The sequence below is a fragment of the Cupressus sempervirens genome, unplaced genomic scaffold (genome assembly GCF_028749045.1).
Source record: "Cupressus sempervirens isolate cs-2001-9-10 unplaced genomic scaffold, ASM2874904v1 CseChr00c100012_05, whole genome shotgun sequence".
Lineage (NCBI taxonomy): Eukaryota > Viridiplantae > Streptophyta > Pinopsida > Cupressales > Cupressaceae > Cupressus > Cupressus sempervirens.
In genome coordinates this window covers 1,121,064-1,146,639 of record NW_028322204.1, presented here as the reverse complement: position 1 = coordinate 1,146,639, position 25,576 = coordinate 1,121,064, and the positions used below count along the sequence as shown (strand labels likewise).

The 25,576-nt window shown below is 35.4% G+C and overlaps 1 protein-coding gene across 1 annotated transcript in view; it reads left to right on the top strand.

Annotated features, from left to right (window-relative positions):
* The first annotated feature begins 10,651 nt into the window (after positions 1–10,651).
* LOC149527900 (serine acetyltransferase 2-like) overlaps positions 10,652–25,576 on the top strand; it is a 99,795-nt gene continuing 84,870 nt past the window's right edge. The window contains exon 1 of the mRNA XM_089812037.1: positions 10,652–11,316. Coding sequence (XP_089668163.1) covers positions 10,819–11,316 — 498 coding nt within the window. The 5' untranslated portion in view covers positions 10,652–10,818. The remainder of the gene's footprint in view (positions 11,317–25,576) is intronic.

The window sequence follows — 25,576 nt, the reverse complement described above, 5'->3', positions numbered from 1 at the left end:
AAACTCATAATATATTGACTCAATAAGATCTACATTAGACAGGCCTACTCTATTTTTGAGAAGAAGGCCTTGTGAAATTTGGAATAATAGTTTTGCAAGTGCAATGCCTACATTATGGAAAGCAAACGTAGATGCACAATTTGTACTTAATGCATATGCTGCAGCAATGTATTGTAGTTTATATATGGCAAAAGTTTACAAATCAATGACAATGCATTTCAAAAAATAAGAAATGACCACCAAGAAAATAGTATAGACACAGTTGACATGATAAGAAAACTTGGGAATGCTTTCCTAAACTTACAACAAATGTCAACACAACAAGCAAGACATCTAGTGCTCTCAATACCACTTAGTCAAAGTTCATGAAAGTGTACATTTATTGATAAAAGAGTTCATGATGAGCAAGTATTTGTGCTTAAATCTGTAAAACATTTGAATAGTGAGCCAGATGATATCGAAAATGTGACGGTAAAATTATTTATAGAATATTATGTCAACATTCAAAAAGTCTAAACCATATATACTTTGCTGAAATTGTCTCACAATATCACAAAAGAAAACATATAATTAAAAAGAAAATAAAATCAAACATAATATGTTACATAAATTACAACAAGCATACTGATCCAATTAACTATTACAGAGAACAAGTTCTCCTATATGTCCCAACTGTGGTAACTATTGACACACTCCTACATAACTTTGGTACTTGGCAATTTGCATATGAGCACCACGAGGAGATAGTAAAAAAAGATCGTGCCAAATTTTGCTACAGTATCAATACGAAATGGGGAGACATTGACAAAGAGGAAAACGAGCTACATGGTAGAGTTTGGAGTAATCAAGAATCAAATCCACAAAACAAAATCAATTCAATGAATGAAGAGTATGATATTGTAAAAGACATTCCAAAACTCCCAAACAACAAAATATGCCATCAATTACATTTTGGTTTTGAAATAGTCAAACACCCTCAAATAATAGATAACAATGACTACTTCAAATTACATTGGGTACTTAACACTGAACAACAAATGATAGTGAAAGATATTCTATTAAGAAAAGAACAAAATATAGTAACCCCAATTCATCTATTCCTTACAGGTGGAGCTGGAAAAGGTAAAACATTTACAGTGTCTAAATAGTAATGAAATCAATGATGACCCTGGAAAACCAAAGGGGATGATAGTTACATACATAGGGAAGACAACATATAATATTAGCGGCGCTACAATACATTCAGCATTGCACATTCCATTCAACAAGTTAGAATTCATCTCATTAAGCAGCGAGACTCTTGAAAAAATGTGCAAACATTATTCTCAACTACGTGTCCTACTCATCAATGAGATATCCTTAGTGGGGTCTAGCTTCCTAAGATATATTGACTTATGCATACGTGATATCATGCAAAAACCAACATCCTATTTTGGAGGTTTGGACACAATCTTCTGTAGTGATCTATACCAAGCATTGCCCATTTTAGATTCCAATGTTTTTGCAAACAAACCAAATACTAAAGAACTAATGCCTTACAATTTCTAGAAAGACAATATAAAGTGTTACTCATTGACAACAACAATGAGACAAAACGATCCAACATTTATTTTTATTTTGAATAGAATATGTGTAGGTACTCAAACATTAGAAGACACAGAATACCTTAATGACTGCTATCTAAAAGTTATACCAGTTGACCCTACACTTCCATTTCTCTTCTTTCATAGAGCAGACGTAGATGCACATAAAAATAAAATGCTCTCAGACATGCTTGGTCTTAAAATCACATTGAAAGCTATTGATGAATTTGAAGAACAATGTCATGCCATATGCCTTTACACCCATATGACATCACTCCCAAGTGAAATACACATCAAGCTAGGCGTCTTAGTAGAAATATACTCAGGTAACTATAGCACCGAAGAAGGTATTGTCAATGGCTGATATGGTATCTTCAAATTATATACTAAAAAGGAAAACAACAACATTATTTGGATCAAATTTAATGATGCAAAAATAGGGCAACAACAATGAATAAAGTATACATCATTATACACCAATGAAATTGAACATGAATGGGTACCCATATTGCGAATTGCAAGACCAATATTACGAATTATGTCAAATAAAAAACTAACTATACGGAAACAATTCCCCATACAACTCACATGTGCTTGTACCATTCATTGATCCTAAGGCCTTACTATGGAAGCACTAGCTTTTGATCCAATAGGAGTAAAACAACATGGTCTGGCATATACAACCCTCTCATGAACACAAATAATTGAGAACCTATACTTGGTCAAGCCTCTTACGCAAAATAATTTTAATGTCAAGAAGAACATTATTCTAGAAATGGAGCAGCTACAGACAACTTCATCATGGAAGCTTGATTGCAAAAAAATATGTTTAACATCCTCATCACACTTAACCTTGTGCACACTAAACACTCGTGCATATCATCCACATATATATGACCTAACTAGTGACTATCACATAATATCTTCAGATATTATATGCTTGCAAGAACTCAACACAAAAGAGAAAGAACCTATCCCTTTCAGCAAATTGCATAATCAATTCTCAATTACTGGCATCCATGGTATAATGACTTTAACAAAAAAAAATCATATCTACTACCAAAATTCATCACCACATCTCCACAAATGTCGAAACCCTAAGATGAAAATAGCAATACAAAATGAATAATATATATAACTAATATTTACGCAAGACCAAACACTTACTTAGAGGAGATAGAAAGAGCTCTACATAATGGAGTCAAAGGCATTGAACCAAAAGAGATATTGTACATAGTAGGATATTTCAACATCAACATGCATACAAAAAACAACAGAAGCAGAGGTCTGACATTATATATGAAGAACCATAAGCTCAAATTCCTTCCAAATACTACACATTGCATTGGTCGTCCACTTATTGACCATATATGGTTTAACCTTACCTCAAACATATGCAAAATTTTCAAATAAGAAGTGTACTAGACTGACCACTTTTCAACTTTACTCACAATTCACTCAACATTTGTATCCAACCTAGTGTAAACAACAATGCATTGAAAAGAAACATGCAATTCAATTTCGATTGGGTCAAACCTCTAGACATCTTCTCTCTAACAACCACAATATTAACAACACAAAAGTACAATTTGACAAGAATTATTATCTTGATGCATTCTTTTTAACTACAAAACTATAGCTATTCAATCATGGTTTTCCAATTTGTAGGGTAAAATGGAAGCAAACAATATGCAAAAAAAGGATGCAACCATTGCTCAAGTTAAAATGGAAGCAGCTAAAAGAATTAGGAAAAATACAATGGTCAAACAAGATCAGAATGCAAAAAGGTATAAAGTTGATGTATGAAAATTTTGTAATTTTCATTTTTTACAAAATTAACAATAGCTAATAGGAACACAATGGCAATACGCAGGTCAAACGTAAAAACAACTGGTACCACTTCTATTGAAGAACTTAATGAAAGAAAAACTAGCAAGACATTTGAAGGGGATGTATTGATTGTGTACAAATAAATCCTTGACAAGATCAACAAGACATGTGAGGTGCTCCGTACTCATGTCATAGATATAAATGCAAAAATAACAATAACAATTAATGTGAAGGATAATTTGGTCCACCAATTTGAAGATAAACTAATTCTAGGGATGTGCATTCACCTTTCTGATTTTCAGTTGGGGGCAAAATCTGACTACGACCGTGGGATTGTGATTATATAATTGTGTTGTAAGAGACCACCAGCATTGAAACAATTCCTCGCATTTGCAATGAATACAACTTCATTTCTAGCAGTACAATTCGTCAACTCCTAAACAGTCCTAATGATTATCCAATAGGAATTGTTGGAGCACTGGTAGTTGGAGCAAAAAAAAAAGGATCACTGATAACATTTGAGCTCAAAGACAATCATGGTGACAAGGATAGAGCATAGGTAATTGTTGTACTACAACTATTATGAACAAAAAATAATATAATAATGCATATGGTAAATGAAATAAACCTTCTCCTCCAACTTTGTTGAAAGCTAACATTAACATTGTATTGCAACTTGAACTACATCCGAACTTGGCTCATCATCATGCTCTGGTAGATGAAATGTTGTGTAGTAATGAAACTCCAACACTTCTCTTCCGCAACATTGTAACAAAGGTGGACAAAAAAAAATACATTGCGTATAAGAATGTCTACATACATTTGCAAGTTAAATGACTCAAGAACTCTTGAAATTACTGAATGAATTGTTACAACAAACATATGAGGTAAATCCAAAAAAAAAAAACAAAACAAATGACAACTTTTATGACAAATTAAGTTACTTAAAATTAAAAGAAACTCCTCTGGCTAACATTCATTAAGTGTGAAACAAGTCCCTGGCATTCTGAGAGTCGTCAATCCATTCTCCAATCCTTTTACTGCCTTATGCTCACAATGCAATTACAAGTTTGATGGCTTCGGTATTCTTGAGAAAGGATCTGGGCATTGCATCAAGTGTAATAAAAATGTTAGGTATGTATAGAAGATCCACTTGAAAATGGTCTTGGCTATTGAAAACAAGTAGACTATAAACTGTTCAATTGACCATTCCATAATAAAGGAGTTGGTCCCACAAATTGTAGAAACAAAATATGAAGACTAAATAGACAACAAATCCAAATTTTTCTTCACTTTGCATGAAGTATCAATAAAAGCAAAGTTCACATTGACCCAAAACAATGTTGTCACAAATGCCACTCTCCTCCCTCATCATGAACATGTATAAAAGGTAGTATGCTTCAAACTCAGTTGTATTATACATACACATTTTAAAAAAAAAATTTAAAAAAAGGGTTTGACATCATCTGCCCCCCATTTACTAACACAACTTAATTTGTCTAACATATTGCAGGACCATAACCAACAGCAACCAGCTGAAATGATCGTATCATAAAAAAGGCAATCATCAAATTAGTCTGCATAACATTACTTTTTGCTTGGTAAACATTGTACCAGATCACAATATGCATATAGTGTGATATATATATATATATATATATATATCCAGTTACCCAAAAAATATGCAGACAATGTACTAACTATAACATAACTCTCTTTGTGGTGGAGCATCTAAGCTCTGAACTTATCATATATTTCTTAAAATAGTATGTTTAAGTCTTGATGTATATATATATATATATATATATATATATATATATATATATATATATATATATATATATATATATATATATATATATATATATATATATATATATATATATATATATATATATATATATATATATCTCCAGTTACCCAAAAAATATGCAGACAATGTACTAACTGTAACATAACTCTCTTTGTGGTGGAGCATCTAAGCTCTGAACTTATCATATATTTCTTAAAATAGTATGTTTAAGTTTTGATGTAATATCATAAATGTCATCATATGCATTGTATAATATATTTCAAATTGCACTTTTATTCCACTTATTACTAAGAAGAAAATACTTCAGTATACTACACTACTGCTTATTTTCTGCTACTTTGCACAATGTTCATAATTCTAATCAGTTTATTATTAGGGGCCCATCCAATTTTCTTTTTGGCATTATCAAGGTAATGTAAGATCTCCACACTTTATGTTGCAATTCATTTTCTTAAATTAATCGAATATAAAGTTGTCATTCAGGTACTATGTGGCTTTGAACTTTGTATGTGCATAGGATTAAGATCAAAGGTGGGTAGAATTACTTTATACTGATCAAATTTTTTTCTATTGATTTCAAGTAATGGGAACTTTGATATGATCAAGCTCTGAGAGGGCTTGGGTTTTCAGATATGGATTGCATCAGTTTATTTTGGTTAGGGTATGTCAGGTGACTGAAAATGGCTACCTTAATCTGTAAAGTAGAATATATACGATTTTTTTTCACGAAAACAATTTCTTAATCAAAAGATCAAACCTTAGCCTCCACCAAGGTATCCACTAACTTTTCTATTTGTCCAACTACATTTTTATACCTAGGCAGTTGACATGGACTTTCACTAGGATTAGTGGGAATGGAACTCCTAACTTCATACAAATAGCACAACTATTGTTAACATAATCATTTAATCTCTTTAATGCACTTTGTGTAGTCGAAGAATTGAATCTTCTTGATCATGTGGTGACTTACCTCTAGCAACTTAATGTTGCATGCATTCTGCTACAAAATTTCTTAGTAGAAATCTAATAGCTTGACTTTGGTGAAATGACAATAATTAAGAGTATTACTGATAAGATTGTTGTTTGCAGCTCTGGTGTGAGGCATACCATAGCAGCCATTGCAAGAACTTTCAAATATAATCTTTCCTTGAAGGTGCTTAATAATGGAATCAAAAAATTGATATTGCCCTTTGTTGTTTTCCTAACGTAGCTCCTTTTCATCCCCAAACTTTAAAAGAAGCAGATGCTTTTAAAGGGGGCATCCAACCATAATGTTATTGAACTTACTCCATGCACATTTGACCTATTAATTATGATAACGAGTTAATTGATTGAAATTTACAGTTCAGCTCAGCTCGATAGACAAACAGATAACCTTCAAACACAATGCCCATTATGATTTCCGTACTTCATAGCTTTAATAAATTGTAGATAGATAATCCATGATGATATCTAGATCCTTTGCATTTGATGCAAAATCAACTGACATGCCCCATTCCTGCGGGCATTGATCAACTTCGATTTCTGACAAAATTGACTATGTTTGAATAAGAGTCTCACCGTATTACTGCCCCAGAGTTTGGGCACCCATTCTGACATATTTCAGATTGACATTGTGGACAAATCTTTTGAAGGCCCTCTGCCAGAAAATCTGTGTAGTTGTGGGACTCTTTATGGGCTTATTTTCTTCAAATAGGCTTAATGGAAGCTCGTCTTCCTCTCTAAATAGCAACAAGTCTATCCAGTATGCTCCACTCAAAGAAAATCACCTGAATGGGGAGATTCAAGATGGTCTCTAGGGATCTCCAAATATGATCGAACTGTAGTTTCAGAATGAATTCTGCAATTGGCCAAGCAAAGAATTTAATGGATTCGTTTCTGAGAATTACGTGTGGCCTGTGTGTGAAGGGCCATCCTTTTGGCCTTCTAATTTGGAGAACATCAATGGCGGAGAGCCTCAAAGATTTGTTCATGCCTGCAAAATTTGTGTTGTTGGAGAGGCTCCTCTCTGCCAGACTATTCCTTCTGCTCATTGAGATAAAAAATGTTACTAAGTTCATTATTGAGAATACTAGAACACTGTCCAGGAAGAGTATATTGAAATAGCCCCTTCACACTAAGTATCTTAACCATTTTAATTAGTCCCAGTAAAATTTTCTATTGCAGAGTCGCCTCCAGTTCAAAGCTCATGCAAAAGATAAACAAATTCAAACTCAAATAATTCCAGCTTAATTTACCTCTAATATTAATTAGGTTACAAGTTTTTCTCATTTTACTCAAATAATTATTATAGCTAACGATAACAAATCTTGACCGAGTTTTTTAAAATTTAATTAACTAGGTTTTAAGCCAAATGTGCTCAATTTTGATTGTATTTCACCATGTTGTGTAGTTTGAAAGCTTTGAAGAATGGGAAAAGTTGTTCATGACAATGTAAGTAAATATGTCCTCCATTTACTAGCTATTTATGTCAGTAATGATATTGTATGCATGTAACATAAATGAGGATTGATTGTCTAAGCAAGAATTTGTGTATTTTAAATGTAGGGGTATGAAGGATGCACATCAATTCCTTATCAAATAGTTGTGTGAAAGATGTCGTCTCATGGACTATACGAGTGGGATGATCTATAAGTAATAAATAATGGAAACATACAAAGAATACTATTAAGTTTCGTGAGAAAATACCTTCTCGGAATCAAGTTTTTGGAGGGAATGCAATGGTTATAGAGAATGTCTAATTTTGAAAAAGTTAGACATTTGCATGGAAATATGAATGTCAATGTATCTACCTCTATCTGGACCAATTCTAGATGTAGTTAATTATGTGATCTCTGAAATAGTTGTTTTAAATATGTTCCATTCAATTTTGATAAATTATCAATCTTCAGAATAGTGCTTGTCTTTTCTCCATAGATTATGTGTGGTTCATCTTATACCTCAAATTCCCACAAGAACATTTGTGCAAAATTATTCACTCCTAATTCAGACAGTGGTAAAGGCAATGGGAATGGTTGCCATTTGAAGACAGTTTCAAGTCAATGAGAATTCATAAGCATTCAACATGGAGAGGGTATAAAGGTAAAATAACAATATTGAATCATGATAGCTTGGAAGCAAACAAACTTAACAAAATGGGAAAAACTAAATTGCAAAACAATCTAAGCCTTATCCATTAGATGTACTGAAGATACAGCCACATTTATTTCCACACGACTTAAGAGTTGCTTTCTAGTGGTCAAGCTTGTCCTTAATCTCTCCTTTCCTTCATATTTTGCGAATGTAGCTATATAGCATTCCTTGTTAGGGTAGCCAAGTTCAAAAGGCTCAACATCACAAAATACAGGAATAAAGTGAGCCTTGGTCTTCAACAAGAAAAGCAGATGATCTAGACACCATGGAGACACTTTAGAAGAACATATTGCATCCTTTATGGAAGACTCAATAGAATCTCCCAATTCTGATTTATTTTCATCAAGAAAGGTCCAATATCCTTTTCCCTCTAGGTTCATCTATGTTTACTAGGACAAATGTTTGGTCTGTCCATAAAGACCACTTGTCAAGTTCCTCACAAGCAGCTGTTGCTACATGCCAAGTGCAATGAAAAGGTAGAATATATGTGAAACCCAAGTAGCCAATTGTCCAAATATTCGCTTGTGTGTAACAATGACAGGAGCCCTTGTGCTTATTTAGACGATCCTCAACTTCAATATTCATGCTTTCCCTTTTTTTAGAATTTGCGAATGCATTTGACAACCACATATAATTAAAATATTCAATACTAATATTAAGTTACAAAATATACAATTTTAATATAATAATGTTGAAAAAGGAACATTATGGAAAGAACTGGGATAGTTTGATGGGCACAACTAAAAATGATTAATTATTCATATATATAAAATGTAATTTTAATATACGGTAATAAATTGATATATTTAATAAAAATATATTTCTACAATGAGTTTGCTTTTATATTTAATATTATATATATTTTTTTGTGCATAAATCTACAAATCATTTTGAAATTATGTAAATTTATAATTTATCAAAGTGATTAAGGAGTTTGGATAGTCTATAAATTCTCTTGATCATAAAGTGCATTCAAATTTTAAGAAATTATCTATTATGGCTTAATGGAGTGATTGTAGATTCTTCTAAGCAACAAACCAAAAATTAGATATATTAATAGTTATGCTTAATGTTTATGACATAGCCTTGGTTTTATTATTTTATTATTGTGTCTATTTAACAATGTTTGGAATTGACATTTTTAAAAAAAAAATTCAAATAAATTTTATTTCTAATGGTTAATTTCATCATCTTCTATCTAAAATAAAATGATTACAATAAACATTTCAAAATGTTTGATTATATAACTATATATGTTGTATTAATAGATACATATACAATATACATGATAATAATAGTAGAATCACCATACTTAACTTTACAAGCACTACATATCTTAAAGAACCTATATGGTGGAGGAGATAGTTGATGTTCAAGAACCTTTGAGCATAGTGATTGTTACTCTATCAAAAGAATTATCTAAGATTGCTTCTCACAAAGCTCAATGTGGTGGGAGAAGTAAAATGTGTTGGATATGTAAACAACAACAAAAATAACAAGAGATGCACAATGTTACGTGGCATTAGAGTAATTAGTAAAAACAACAAGTAAAGCAAAATTGACCATTCTATTTGTTATTTAACTTTAAGTAAATAATTAATTCTCTTAATTTTGTTCAAATTTAAAAAAGATAGTAATATAAGAAAAATACATTTAGATTATATAGAAAAAAAACAGTCCAAGTGTCTTAATTTGAGCACAAACAATTAAGAGGCACCACGTTTATCATTTTATTTGTTCCATTTGTAGATGTCATTAAAAGCTATATTTCATTCCATTTTATTTGAGGAAAAACAAAAAGATAAAACAGAAGCACAATTAAAAAAAAAAAAAAAATTGCTTAAACACTAAAAAATCATGTACTTGACACATACTACATGTTCAAAACTCAAATATAAGAATCAAATCATTGAATGTAAATGAAATATAGATTTGTGGATAGATTGAAACATAATATGTGTTCAAAATTCAAATATAAGAATCAAATCATTAAAATAATCTAATGTTGACAATTTTATTACAAATTAAAAGATATAATAAAGATTAGCATATGAAACAAAAATAATAATATAATGCTCCAACAAAAAACTTAACTAAAAACTTAAACTATATTAAGCAATGGCAGGACAAGAAGAATACAATAAATATAATAATTAACTTTAAAGTTTTTCAATAGAAATAAATTCTTTATTCCCATTGATTTGTCAAATTAATCAAAAACTAAAGATTCCATAAATTACCTGCATAGGCAGGAACTAATAAAAACATCCGTTCCATGGTTATCTCGACCCATACACTCTATTATATTTCCTTTAAAGGCAATTTCGCCTTTTCCAGTTGAAAACAATACACCTTACCACGGTGCAGAACAGCAGCTATCGATGACAACGGTAGTGTAAGAAATGGGGCTTTGGCCTCGTTCTATGCGTAGTTTTCACCTCCGCTTTGGTTTTAGAGCAAATGGATTTGTCTCTCACACGTGTGCCAGCCTTAAACTGCAATCACACGTATCAACTTAAACATTTGGACATCCACAAAACGCTCAGTCGCTGCAACATCACAAGGAAAATCGTGAATTTGTCTCTTAGTGGGTCTTTCAAACGTTCACAAACTACTATTGTGTGGTCTAAGCCCGAAATGGAGGAGTCCACAGTAGGAGATGGCGAGTTGAACAATGGTCACATATTGCCGGAGAAGAAAGGAGGGGAATTGGAAAACATGTTCCCTGCATATATGCAAAGCAGGTCGGGGGAGGCGACAGCGTCTAGGGCCGCGGCGGCAGCAGCTGCCTCTGCAAAGGAATTGGAATGCCGTGTAAATGGTGCTGGCAATTCGTCAGCGCTGTCGGCGCCTCCTGGCTCCACGGCTAAGCCTCCCTCGGAAGGTGCCACAAATATATCTGAATTGATGTCTGCTGATCCCATTTGGGCTGCCATGCGAGCCGAAGCGCGCTTAGAGGTGTGCCTCACTATACTGCACTCTCAGTTTCTTTTCATAAGGATAAAAACGTTTTTCTTTGATAAAAATTGAGGAGAATTTTCCCTTTTTATATTTCCTATCCCTGGGCATTCATTGGGTTTTACTCTTTTTTCATATTAGATTCACCTAAGAAGAGACTGGATCATCTTTCCTAACATTTGGATACCTCTTAATCCTTAGTTCAAGAGTATTAGCACAGGCTCATGCTCCCTTATGAGATGCCCAAATAATCTAGTTAATGATGTCCATAAAAATATAATTGAAGATAAAAAAATCTAGAGCACAGCACTTTTATCAGCCTGTACAAAAGCGTATATTGATGAAAATAATTGAGTTCTCTGGTTTTGGTGTTAAGGACAAGAGGTATTCATTGACCAAATCCTCTTGGGGGTATAATGGGCACGGTGGACTTTATCCCCTCTTGATCTCCTTGGGCTTACTGCTAAGAACTGAAATGTATCCATTACACCAAATTCAACCATGACATGATCTGGATCTCATTTTTTATTGACTTGATCTCTACATAGACTCCTTGTGAATTATTCGTTTTCACCACTTGTCGTTTCATTTAAAAGTTATTTAAATTTCTTATATGTTAAATAGTTATATGATTTATAACAGATTAGTGACTAAATGCAATAAGCAACAATAAAGTAAACTTTTACCAAAATGACGATTTTCTTGCAATCTGGGTCATAAGATTTTTTAATTTTATTTACCCTTCCAATACTCCTCTTTAGCGAGACTGTTACTTGTATGCCCCCTATCAATCAAAATATACAAAAATTTCAAGAATAATACACATACCAGACTTAGTCTTTTAATGAGTTGACCAATTGCTTCCTTTAATTTCTGTTTTGCTTCTCCATCTTTCACTACAATTTGTCAGCTGGTCAACCATAGAGACACCTCTACTGATGCATGGGACTCTCTTAACACACCCAAAACACAGCTCTTTTACACTATATGAGGGTTTCCACCCAAGATTAATGCATTGCATAACATTTAAAATTGCTTAGGAATTGCAAGAATACAAGTAACTGATTTTCTATTACTTAAATATAAAGAACAGAAATATTTAGAAACTACAATGCTTAGCCTCATGGGCATTACCAATTTTGCACTCATAACTACAATTCAACTGATAAGTAGGAGATAATTGCCACAGCAATTCAAATTGTGATATTGCTATCAGGATTTAACTGTGTAGTTTTTGAGTCAAACTCATTGACCCATATTTCATGAGTAGTGATTCAACATGAGTCCATCTCTCATGAGAATAAATGGAACACTTAGCATTCAACTCTCAAATGAAGGAGAATTCTACTCAACTTCAAATTATCACTCCGCTTTGAATGATCCACACCACTGTAGATGATCCCAGCATAACCTTAGATTAATTGTCAATGATCCACTCAACTTTAGATTATTAAACAACTAGCCCAAACTTCCCTTTTATAGCATTCTTGTACCTCTTGGAAGTCTTACTCCCCCGCTTTTTGAATACCACATGGCTATCAAGAAAAGAAACACAACCGATATATGACCTTTCATCTTCTCTAGGAGAGCTCCTAAAATGTGTATTTCCAACTTGCCAAAGTGGGTGCTTGGAAAGGCATCTTTTCTCATTTTATGTGTAACCATTCAATAATTATGAGTACTTGACTCTTCCCCTTCCTTGTCCCCACATGAAAAAGGGTATTTTTTATGATTTGAGCATTATAAATGATAGAAAACAATATCCCTTCTTGGAAATTATAATTTCCATTGAACATTGGCCATAGACAATTTTAACCTTCTACATCCTCTTGGGAACTTTCCTAGGTACATGGAGACCTATATATGCTTGCATCTAGTTTAACCACCTAACCAAATAGAAAATAAAATAAAAAATATTTGGGGGAAGTAGGATTGCCTTACAACCCTAGATGCTCTTGCATTAGACACTTGGGGTAGGAAAGTTTTGTGAGCTTGGTCTCATAGAATGTAGTTGGATGGTAAAGCCACCATTTCAGATTGCCAACAATCTTTAGCAAACTGCATCCACTATTACCCAAACTTGTCCACCATATTTGGTTTGGAACCTTCTCTCTCAATGTGGAATTTGTTCCACCATAATCTGACCTCCTCCAAATGTTGAGGGATGTAGGATTGCCTTACAACCCTATATGCTCTTGCCTTAGACACTTGGGGTAGGAAATTTTTGTGATCTTGGTCCTTACAGAATGTAGTTGGATGGTAAAGCCACTGTTTAAGATTGCCAACAATCTTTAGTGAACTCCATCCACTATAACCCGACCTCATCCACCATATTTGGGGTGGAATCTTCTCCCTCAATGTGGAATTCGTTCCACCATAATCTGAACTCCTCCAAATGTTGCTTCACTCAACATTTCCCCTCATACGCTCATAATTCCTCTTCTCTTCATTGTGGGTTTTAGCCCACCCAAGTCTAGCCAACTCCACCAAATGCATTATGCAACCTCCTCTGCACTACCCACCTCAACATACACCTCTCTAGCATCCTCTTTCTTTACAACCAACCTCTTTTAGCTTGGCTACTCCATGCTCTCCATTATCCTCATGCCCTTCAAAGGACATTTCTTTAACTTGTATTAAATCTTTGTCTCTTGCAACACTATCCATAGCAGCAACCTTGCCGTTTTTTATGCCACCCAAAGACATGCTCCTTTATGTTATGGTACATCTTCATTTGGCACAATACCAACCACTGCTGCAACTTTATCTTCACCTTCCTTTTTTGCTATCAATATTTCGAAGCCTTCACATGACTTTCCTCGGCTGCAATATCTTCATATTCTTCTTTGATTTAGCTTCTAAGAAGGTGCTGATTCTTTGAATCTTTTTTAAGATGGCATCCTCATCTGTGTTGAATTGGTTATCAAACAGAGGATCTTTAAAGTCCACCATCTTCGTCTTTATTACACCTCCAAGATCTCATTCTCAACCTCTATATCTTCACCTTTTATGTGTTTTTTAATGCCATGATTAAGGCATACTTTTGTAATCATTCTTCTTTACCCTTCACCTACATATACAAATTCATTTACAAATGCATCTTTGTTAGAAAACTAATGGGACTCCCTCATACCCATATTTTCTTCTTCTCTTCTCTATTGCTACTTTGGTCTTTCTCAAACCTATCACCATATCTGTAATGCCCTGTCCGAGAACCCATGAGAAATTAACCTTACTAGACATAAATCTAATGCAATGGTTTTTTTTAAAGATACGTAATACAATACGAATGGGGAAGCCATATACAAACTTGTGTTTAAGTAACATTATTAACATATGATAAGATTTTAAAATAATGTAGCTAAATCTAGTTAACAATCCCAAGGGTTACAAGATGACGTTACTTTAAACAACACTAACTACCTTACTAAGTTCAACCAGGACATAGTCACATGATGTAGCTTATGTCCATTTTCAAAACCCAAAAAAGTGTTTCTAGTTCCTTAATTAATTGTAATGAGATGAACACAAATCAAAAGGTAAACTAACATATATATTACATCTGAATAACAAGATACATCCATCATATCTATATAAGAAATGGTACAATCCATGTGATACAAATGATATATAATGACATACATAATAATACATTCTCTCTGCACATATTATAAAGATCATAATGTGACTCACAATACATTGACAATTACATATATATCTCCCAAATGAAAATCTCAAATCAAATCACGATCAAATACATGATAACATCTCATGATTACAAAAGTGAACTCCCCAATTAGAGAACATGGTAATAGAAACTAGGATCATCTAGGTACAAGAACACAAACACTGGATCTCAATGGTAAATAAAATCACTACCACCGGACCACGTTGAACTTGGAGGAGGTCCACCTCATTGTATTGAGGAGATAAATACCAAGCCCCACTCAAACAGATAATCAAAATTAAAAAGAAGGCTACTGCAAAGGTGCATTGAATTCAAAGGTTGCAAGGTTATCAAATAGGTATAATTGAGATCCACTACCAGAGGCACCAAACATTCGTAGGAAATCTAGAACATTGTGATATACCCAATTTGATATAAAAATAATATTTTAATAAACAAATAATAAGATTAAAACATAAAAATATAATATTAAATAAATAAACAATAAATATCATATGTGATATGGTTAATCAACTATTATACTTGTTGACACCCATTTTGTATCTAGCTATCAACTGAGGACATAACAGGAAACATAAAACTTCGGGAGATTAATAATATACTATCTAATTATATGAGCAATGACTTGAGACTTTGATTCATTCTTCATTAGTCATCAAATATCAGGGGCTTTCTTGGACTAAAATGCAATTATATACTGAAATTGTTCACAAATCTTGTGCTCATGCAAGCAACAACATGAGAATTACAATCTTATTCAAGCTTCTTTTTAGCAACCACACTAGAAACAACATTTGGAAGACCAAGAGTCACAACTTAGAATCTACCTTTTACAATGAGACAAATACAACCAATAGAAGACCAAGAGTCACAACCTAGAATTCCACAAAGATGTCCCTCTTGGGATTTGAACTAGGGTATCCACAATGATAACTCATCGCTTCAACCAACTAAGCTAAACCCCTTGGACACTAAAATGCAATTATCAATAGGGATGCCTCAAAAACAATATCATGCAATTTCTAAATTAAAAATATAGTAATCAGTAATAGATAATGCTGTCAGCTAGAAACACATTAAAGGATGGTGATTTATATCTTAAACAGCTACTATAATAGTCGCTGCAAAAGTATTAAGCCAAATCAATACACTAATCATACCAACAAAGGGATATCATATGAGCAATGATTGAGGATCAGATCATGTCCATATTAGTAAGGTGGGCATATGTTTAATCAAGGATAAATAATGGGATTACAATATGACAAAATTGCGAGTAAGATATCAAATCAATAGAGATTAATAGTTTATGGCCAATAATTAGGGGAGGCAATGATTAATACTTTTATAGCAAAAATGTGATACTTCACAATAAAATCATGGATGAAATAGGCAAAGTGGGGGATGATCGCAAAACGAGGGAATGAACATTACAACCAATTGTACTATTTAACATGGTGATTGAAAAGGAATACTGACTCATGTAGCATAAATTTTATAATACTCACCATCATCCTTCTACTGAAACAAATAATGGGAACTCTGTCATGACAAGTGGATAATGATATTTGTTGAATGGAGAGCGCTAGAATAACAATGAGTGCATTGATCAAATTGGTCCTATTATGTAACTATGTGATTAGAATATAACAATAAGTCAATCATGAAGACATCGATTTGTAAACCTAAGGACTAATCATTAATGATAGTAGTCCCTAAGAGGAAATATGCAACCATGTAGAGACATCAGACACATCTCTTGGAATGCAACTCATCATTCCCTTGCAAAGATATTGTTGGTTAACAGTTTGTCTTCCTTGGATTTTGGTTTATACCCTGACCCTTAATGTGCCCAATGTGGTGAGAGACAAAGTTGTTAGCAATGGAATGGGTCAATGTAGGTGTTCTATCAAGGACCCTTGAATTGAAAGGTACAACTCCCTCGTGTGCAAAGATTTGCAATGAATATTGTCTTTGGTAAATCAGTAGGTTTAGGGGTATGCTCTTGACTAGAGAGCAGAAGAGGTATAACCAGATTGCCCAACACTTAAAGCAATCTAGGCGGATTTCAGAAGATGACTCACAACTTCCACAACTATGAATGCAAATGAGTCACTTTTAAGCTCTTCTAATATATATATATAATGTAGTCTATTCTATACATTGAATGCGAGATGTAAAAAAAAAGACTACCTACTAATGCATATTGTATAAGAAAGAAAGTGTGATTAACTAGACAATACCCAAATTGCCCAAGTTACTGAGATTCCACAACAACTGTTTGCCTCCCACTCAACATCTTATATGAACCAAGTTCCAAACTTCTCATACAGTTACAAAATGCACATGAAACTAGCTTGCATAGAACAAAGGAAATGAGGAAACACTATTAATGACGGTAATATGTCATACAACCACTAAAGGAAAGCAACAAAACCCTGTTTATTTTCAATCCCAAAGCTTTCATTAACAACACATTTCATTCCAAAGACCATGCAAGAGTTAAAACTACACTAACATGAACGACATAATCAAAATGTAGATGTAGAGTCACACAATAGTCCCAGCTATAGGGGTTTGCCCACATAATAATTTGCCGATGTTATTTACTTCTCAAAAGGTTACATTTATAGGCCCTTTAGAACTGGCTAGTTACATTTCATCATTACCACACAGAGCATCTTTGAACAGATGTATTATAAAATTAGGATTGACTGGTCAGTCATCCGTTACAAAGCCTCAGCCTATGAGGAGAATGCCAAATATGGCTACAATATTAGAAGGTGAGAGAGAGAGAGAGAGAGAGAGAGAGAGGGAGAGAGAGAGAGAGAGAGAGAGTGAGTTGTCACATCTTGCAGGGAGAATGTAACACTTTTGATAGAGCATCAATTTTTCTTTGGAGTTATGGATTTAGCTCTATAGGCCTTCATTGCACCAATTATAGTCTTCAGCTCCATGACACTTGGAATGAGGATATTGTCAACTCTGATCATCCAATAGTCATGCATTTTTGTCAGTTCTTCAACTCTGGAGATCCTTGATTGGAGCTTCTTCGCTGCACGCTTCAGAACACAATCCACTGTTGTGAGTTCATAAATCTTTGCCACTTGGAAGTTTGCAGGGTTAGTAGCTTCTTCAATGAATGCCAAAAACTTAGTCTTCATTTGTTCAATATCTATCAGCTGGCCATTGTTGGTGACATATGATTTAGTGTGCAAAACCTTTAAATATTCAAATATCTTATCCGTTACTTTCTTCACTAAATCATAGACACATTTTAGTTCATGCTCAGACTTCTCTGAGCTCTCAATTTTGAATTCCAACGATTGCTTCCAATGAAGCAATGATTCTTGGCCTGACTTAAGTATTCCATGAGTCACAACAACATTTGTCTTCATGTCAATCACCTCTTGTAACAAGGCCAATTGCTCTGTTAGGCTTTTTGATACTTTTTTCATTGAGGTCTTGTGATTTGACAGTGCTTCTCTCAATTTATCTGTGTCCAGCAATAGATTTCCAAGGTTCTCAATGAGAGGGGGACCTTGGACCTTCAATTCATCTATCTAGACACGACGAACTTGACCAAATTGCCTCTCTTGTTGTAGCTTAAGCAATAAATTCTTGCTCTCTCTTGCACTTGGGTCAAATGTAGTTGTAGATATGTTTCCAAGTGCAGCTCTGATGTAATCCATTAATTCTCTATTTGAGGCTTTTAGTACCTCCTTTTCTGACCTTAACTCCTCCAATTTGTCTTCAATCTTTACATTTGTTGATTTCCAGATGTTGACCATAGAATCATGCACTGGAATGCCCATGTCAACCGTTGTGATCTAAAAATCATTAGGAGTTAACTCATGAAAATTTCCCTCCTAAGGTTCTGCAATCTCCACTAGCATGTGACCAGTAGAAGAATCCATTGCCAATGCTGCTAGAGTCTTTTGCTTCTTTGCCTTCTTTGACACTAACTGAGATTGAGTTGCCTATACAATGAGGTCTTTAGATGGAGTACCTTCCTCACATCTCTTCTTTCTATCAATGGTTTCTTCCAACCAAGACTGAGTTGAAAGGACATTGAGTGCTGATTGCAAAGCTATTGGATCAAAGAGCTTCCTTGCAATTGGGGGTGTCACCTTGCTCTGGCTAGCAAATGGAAAGGCAGTTGCTTTAGTAACAGAGAGGGCTAGAGTATCACCTTGCTGAGATGCTTCCTACTCTTGACCATCCAGAGGGTTATTGTCACCATCAAGGTTGATGATTGGCATAGGGGAGGAGTCCTTGACTACTGATTTCTCCTTCTCCTTTTCTTTATCTTTCTTTGCCTCTTTTTCTCCAACTTTCTTGGTATTTGGCATATAGCCTCCTCCATAGGTTGGAGGGACTTGTATATTCTTCTTAGGAGGTTGGTCTCCCCCTCCACCAACAGATTGTGCCAGTCCAGTTGATGTTGATGTAGCAGCAGTAGTGGAAGTAGCAGCTGTAGATTGAGCTGTTCCGGATGCTATTCCACTAGTAGAACTTGTGGCTCTAGTTCTCTTTCTTTTGGCTCTGGTCCATTCTACCCATTTGTTTGTCCTCTTGATGATACCACTCATGACGACCTTCATTGTATCAATAATAGGATCATTAGGCGGAATTGACACTATAGGAGCGTCCTTGATTTGCGCATAAGTTGAGGGTCTCATATAAGAGCCATCATCTGCAAGATTACTAACATCAACAGTGTCATTATACAACTTTATCTTATCAAGTGTCAACCTAGACCGGTACCTCTCTCTGGTTTGGTACTCATTATGACATCCGGCCCAATAATCTTCAATATCCGAATCATACCTATAAGCATAGACAAGCTTCAGTGGTCTTTGACAAAGCTAACAGGATCATACTGGGGTCTTATAACTTCGTAATTGATAAACTTAATTCTGTTGTCAAAGGCCTTGACTAAATTCCAGGCATCAAATCTTGAGGCACAAGAATAAGGTCCTACACAATTGGAAATGGAATCCCGACTATCTTCTTCACATTAGAACATAAGGTGTTCACTTTCAATATTTGTCTACACAACTCAACAAGAACTACCTTATCTTCGGGATATCTAGGGAGTCTCTTCGGGAAGCCATTGAATGGACCAATCCTCAGGTGGAGAAAGATGGAAATTGGATGAAACAACATTTGAACTGGTTGGCTGCTGAAATGGCTTCTGGTGAAAACCTCTACTCAGGGCACCCTTGCAATTCCTGGCATAGCCTCATTGTAAAGGCACCATTAACCCTTAGGTATTCTTCAGAGCTCCTTTGCAATTGTAGGTGAGGATAGAAAATTTATACCTTGGTGTTCTCATCAAAGTCTTCAATACTGGGTAGACCAGGCCACAGATGATGTGTGGCTAAGGCATATATCAAATATGATGACATAAAAAACCGTTTGAATGCCTTCGCTGAATTCAGCCAAGAGGCAAGCTCTTCACATGTAATTTGAGCCCAATCAATTTGTAGTCTTTCAGCACAGTCGACCTGGACCAAGTAGAAGTGATGCTCAATGAAATTCAAGATCTCTTCCTTACCCTCTAGTCTCAGCAACAAAGCGAAGATATCCACGATTTCCTTCTTCAGATTGGTTCCGAAGAGATTCCTAGGCATTTTGCTCTTTTCCCCTCAAGGAATTTGAAACCAAGTTTTTTTGCATATCTTCTCTCCTTAGGGTCTTTTTCTCATTAAACATTGATGAGGATGATCAAAATTCAATGTCACAATATTCTTCCTTTACTGGAATCCCGAAGGCAGATCACGTCAACTCCTTATTCACAGAAAGTAGAATAGATTGGTTGGGCAACAAAATTTGCTTTGTCTCCAGATTGTATCTATCAATGCAGTCCTTCACCAACTTTGGTACTTGCGCAGCCATGGGGAAACCGATAGCTTCAAACAATCCGTTCTCCTTCAATTTCTGTGTGATTGGATGGATGGGCTGAGTGTTTAGTCTTTTGGATCACCTAGGTCGAAAAACTTGAAAGATGTATTAGAAAAGTTCTTTAAGTCGCTCTCTAATCCAACCAAACGATCTTACCTAGTAGCTCTGATCGCCATTTACTTAAAATTTCACATAGAGAAGGCAATTACTTTAACAAAATAGCCGTTACGAACTGAGGAACTTCGTTTGGCAGAAATCCGATCATATAGACTCAAAGTTTCGAACGTTGGCACCACACAAATGATATAACTCACAACTAACGGTTGCAATGGTCAGATTTGCAATAAATTAGGCAGATTAACGACTCTTTAAAACATTTTACTTCTACCCATGTGATGGCCCATAAATCCAGCTAACATAAAACTTACTTTAATCTCCTATAATAGTGGGATCATTTCCTTTCATAATCGCTTTAGCTTAAGCTTACTGTAAGCTACCCGTTTAACTTCAGAATTCGACTAAAGGGCTTGCACTATAATTCTTTAAGTGCGGGGAAGGAGGCATTATCTTGTTTTTCCATAAGTTGGCCCTTACCTTTATTTCCTTTGATTCAAGAGCGCCTCATGACGACTACTCCTTCAGTGCCTTGAGTACTTTATCCCTTCCTTTTTCACATAAGGCTTTTCTTCTTTTAATCACTTAACTTGGAGAAACCACAAAATGAACTTTCCGCCTCAAGTGATGGACCTTCATTTCCTTGTATTGGGTTCATACTCAACAAATTACTCCATCAGAAACATCTTTCTGGCATCTCCAGAGAATGTCTTCGCAGTCGGCTTTAGCTTTCTTCATCTCTTATATCTTTCAGAATACAAGCTTCATGTTTTCCTTCTAAATGGAAAAGCACCATTGAGACATGTTTTCTGGAGAAATAATCAACTAGAAATATCTCTCATTGGTTTGGTCACTTTTCCTCATCACTTCCCAGCTTTGCTTTGGAAATGAACTTGAAGATGTTCGCTTTCGTAAGGGAAGCATTTAGATACATGGAACTCTGTTTCTCTGCACAGAATTGGATTTTGACTTCGGATTTTTACTCTGAGAGTTCCATAGCTGTAGATCTTTGTTCTTCTGATCTTCTCATCATGAATCAATTTCAGACACACATGGAGATGTCAGAGTTTCTTTGTTCCTCGGGATCTGACCTGATGAAGCACGCTAGCGATGGAAGTCCAATAGCAAGGGCTAGAATCCGGTAGAAACACCTTGCTAGATATAGAGCACATTGTAGAACCAAAATAGACTTTCTTCTTATTCGTGAAGACACTTAGACAGAAACCCACCCAAACCTTAGATCGCCTAAGACCTTGATGCAGAGAAAAACTGAGAATCCCGCATAGAGGTGTAGCAGAAGCCGAGCAAGAGAAACTTGGAAAGAACGCAAAAGGCAAGCCTTAAGGATGCTTGATGGGAAGAGAGCCACCTAGGGGCTATCTAGATGAGGACACAAACCTAATTACTTTGAAAACACACCAAGCTAGAACCTTAAGAGGGATGGACTGAAAATCTGGCAATAGCTGGCTTTGATTGGGGACTTAGACATGCAAGTGCCTAAGAAGGGGCCTAGCATCTGTGGTTTCGCACAACCGGAACAAAAAAATTCAAGGGACAACAACTAAACCAAACACACAACAGAAAGGAAACCAAACTAGGAAAACAAAAAGCTAAACTAAAGCACACATCAGGAAAGAAAGCTACCTAGACTAAGTCTAACTGCAGGGGTTGCTTTCAACTGTGTAACTAATACAATTTCAGGTCTTGGCCATTGTAGGAAAATGACAGAACCTCACTACTGGGATAGGAAAGTATGAAAGAGTTATTTTGATTTACTTGCACAATTTTGAAGGGAGAATCGAATTTGTGGTGCATACCTTTGGGTTCACGTCTCTTAACCCCACAACAAGACTAAATCATCTTTCATGAACCTTCTTTGCCTTGCTCTTTTGTCAAATTGTCAAATAAGCTCTTTGCATGCTTCTGATGCTCTATAATGTGGTCAACCAAGTCTTCACACTCCTCTTCCAGCTTGGTTAGGTACATTATTCGCTTTTCCAGACCATTCTAAAATACAGGATCTTCAATTGTCTGCTGCAACTTGTAGATTCAGCTCCAACGGAAGGGGAAGACTAGCCTCAACTCCATATACTAGCTCGAATAGGGAAATACCAATGACCTTCTTAGGTGTTACCTTGTCTGCCCAAAGGGCTTCGTGTAATTTCTTGTGCCAATTCTTCTAGTTGTCAGAGACAAGCTTGATTCCGCGTGACCATTTCCTTGAGGGCCCGCTTGGTGACAAGCATAGGAATAGAAAATTAGAATAGGAAATAGGAATGAGAGTCAAAGTAGGGAATGGGAATGGAAAATGAGAATCCCATTCCTGTTTGGTTCACCTAAAATCTATTTGAGAATTTGTTTGACAATCCTTCTGTTTATTCCATAGTTACACTGCCCTGGGAGACGAGGGGACAAGTTTCCGAGACGGGGGGACAAAGGGGCCTTGATTTGGGGATGGCAGGGGGATGGTGGGGGGACGGTGGCGGAAGGAGCAGGGGTGTATATAATATACATATGGTATAGCATATACCATATCAACTGGAACATCATGATTCATGATCAAATAACAAACAAACAATGAACATTGAACATTGAACATCAGCAAATAATAAATATTAGTTTAGATTCTATATATCAGCCTTCAAATCAATAGTATGAGTGTCTAGATTCTACTATATAATAGTAATCAATGATCATATGAGTCATGACATAAAGATGATTACAATAAGTATCATGTGCCATGAATCATGATATCAAGATAAGTATATAATGCAAACAAAAACTACAAGTCTCCAAGAGTCCAAATCAAAATGTCAAATCAATGGAGACTCCTTGGCGTCCCCCCACAATGAAGGAGACTCCTTGGCGCCCCCCCGCACCCCCACACTCGGAGACGTCTCCCCCATCTCGGAGACCTCTAGCTGTCTCAGAGACATCTCACCGTCTCCGGCGGTGGTGGCGCTCTAAGCGGCGCCGCCCGAAACGTTGAGACGCCGTCCCCCTGTCCCGGGGACGTCCCCGTCTCCAAAAACGACCCATTTTTGGGGGGGGGACGCGTCCCTGTGTTACACTGGTTTATTCTGTAAATCCGTCAGGCAGGCAATGGCTTCTCTGACTTCTCTTTGCTACAATGTTACACAAATTTCTTCTTTCCTACTCAACAAATCAGTGAGCAATAGCTCCTCCAGATCTATGGCTTCTCTTTACCACTTCTTGCAATCAAAATTTTTTGTAGGGCTTTTCTAAAGATCAGATCACTCATGGCTTTTTCAAATACTGCACCACATTTATGATGTAGGCTTATCCAGTTAATTTAAACAATGGACTTGTACAGTGGATGTAGAGCAGTTTCTATATTGGACATCAGAGTTAATACTCTGCTCCCTTGCTGCCCAATTCGTCAGTCAAAGATAACAAAAGCAAAAATTAATGAATAATACAACTCATCTACCATGTAAAATACTGCAGTTTACATCATCAAAATATCAAAATTCCAAAAACCCACGTAATTCATCAAAATCCCAAAACATATATACAAGAACTTGAAGATTCACATTAGGCACATAAAAAACTCCCAGCAAGAGTTACAGACAATTTTTTTGAAATAGCTATCTATGCGTTGCTGCCATTTTCCTTCTGAGATAGAAGAATTTTTATCATGGCTTCACACATAAATGCACCCACATCAAGCAATGTGGGAGCATTCTCTTATTAGTTCTTTGTGTACGACTATAGATACAAAACATTACCTAAACCTAATCAACCATTTGAACAGCTCTCTCTTGTATTCTACTAGCCGCTTGCACTTACTCATCCTAAAAGCTACCCCCACCACATTAAGCATTCATATGTATGCTGCTGAAGAGAACAAAACAGAAGAGGACTATGTATAAGCAAAGCCATTTGATTTGCGGTGGCCTCATCTAAGTTTTTACAATCAGGATTTATTAGTTCAGTGCTTGCATATAAACACAAAAGACGCCCTGGGGAGGGCTGTCCCGAAATATTCCCGCCTCTCGTTTTCAACTGCGATCCTGCTGTGAAATTTTCTTCGTTGTTTATCATTCTCTTGGCCAAAAAATAAGTAATCCTATTCTCCATTCCAATAACTGATATTTTTGGGAATGGACTTATGCTCATTTTGGGCTAAAATGGGAATACGTATTCCTATTCCCCATTCCCATTTCGAACACCAAACAAAGAATTCGAAAATATATTCTAATTCTCAATGACCATTCCCATCATATTCCAACAACCAAATGGGCCCTGAGGGAAATTGTTTGAAGAATGACTCAGATGGATATTATTATCATAGTAGAATTCAACAATTTCTACTGAAGGAAAATAGGTAGCATTGTCCATAACCAACTTCAGTGGGACACCAAATCTTACAAGGATATTTTCTTTATAAATTTATAGATAATTTCAGAGGTGGTTCTCTTAGTGGACTTTGCTTCCACCCACTTAGTAAAGCAGTCTGTAGCAGTAATGATATATGAATGTCCAACAGAAGAAGAGGGGTTAATTGGGCCAATAAAATCAATTCCCCAC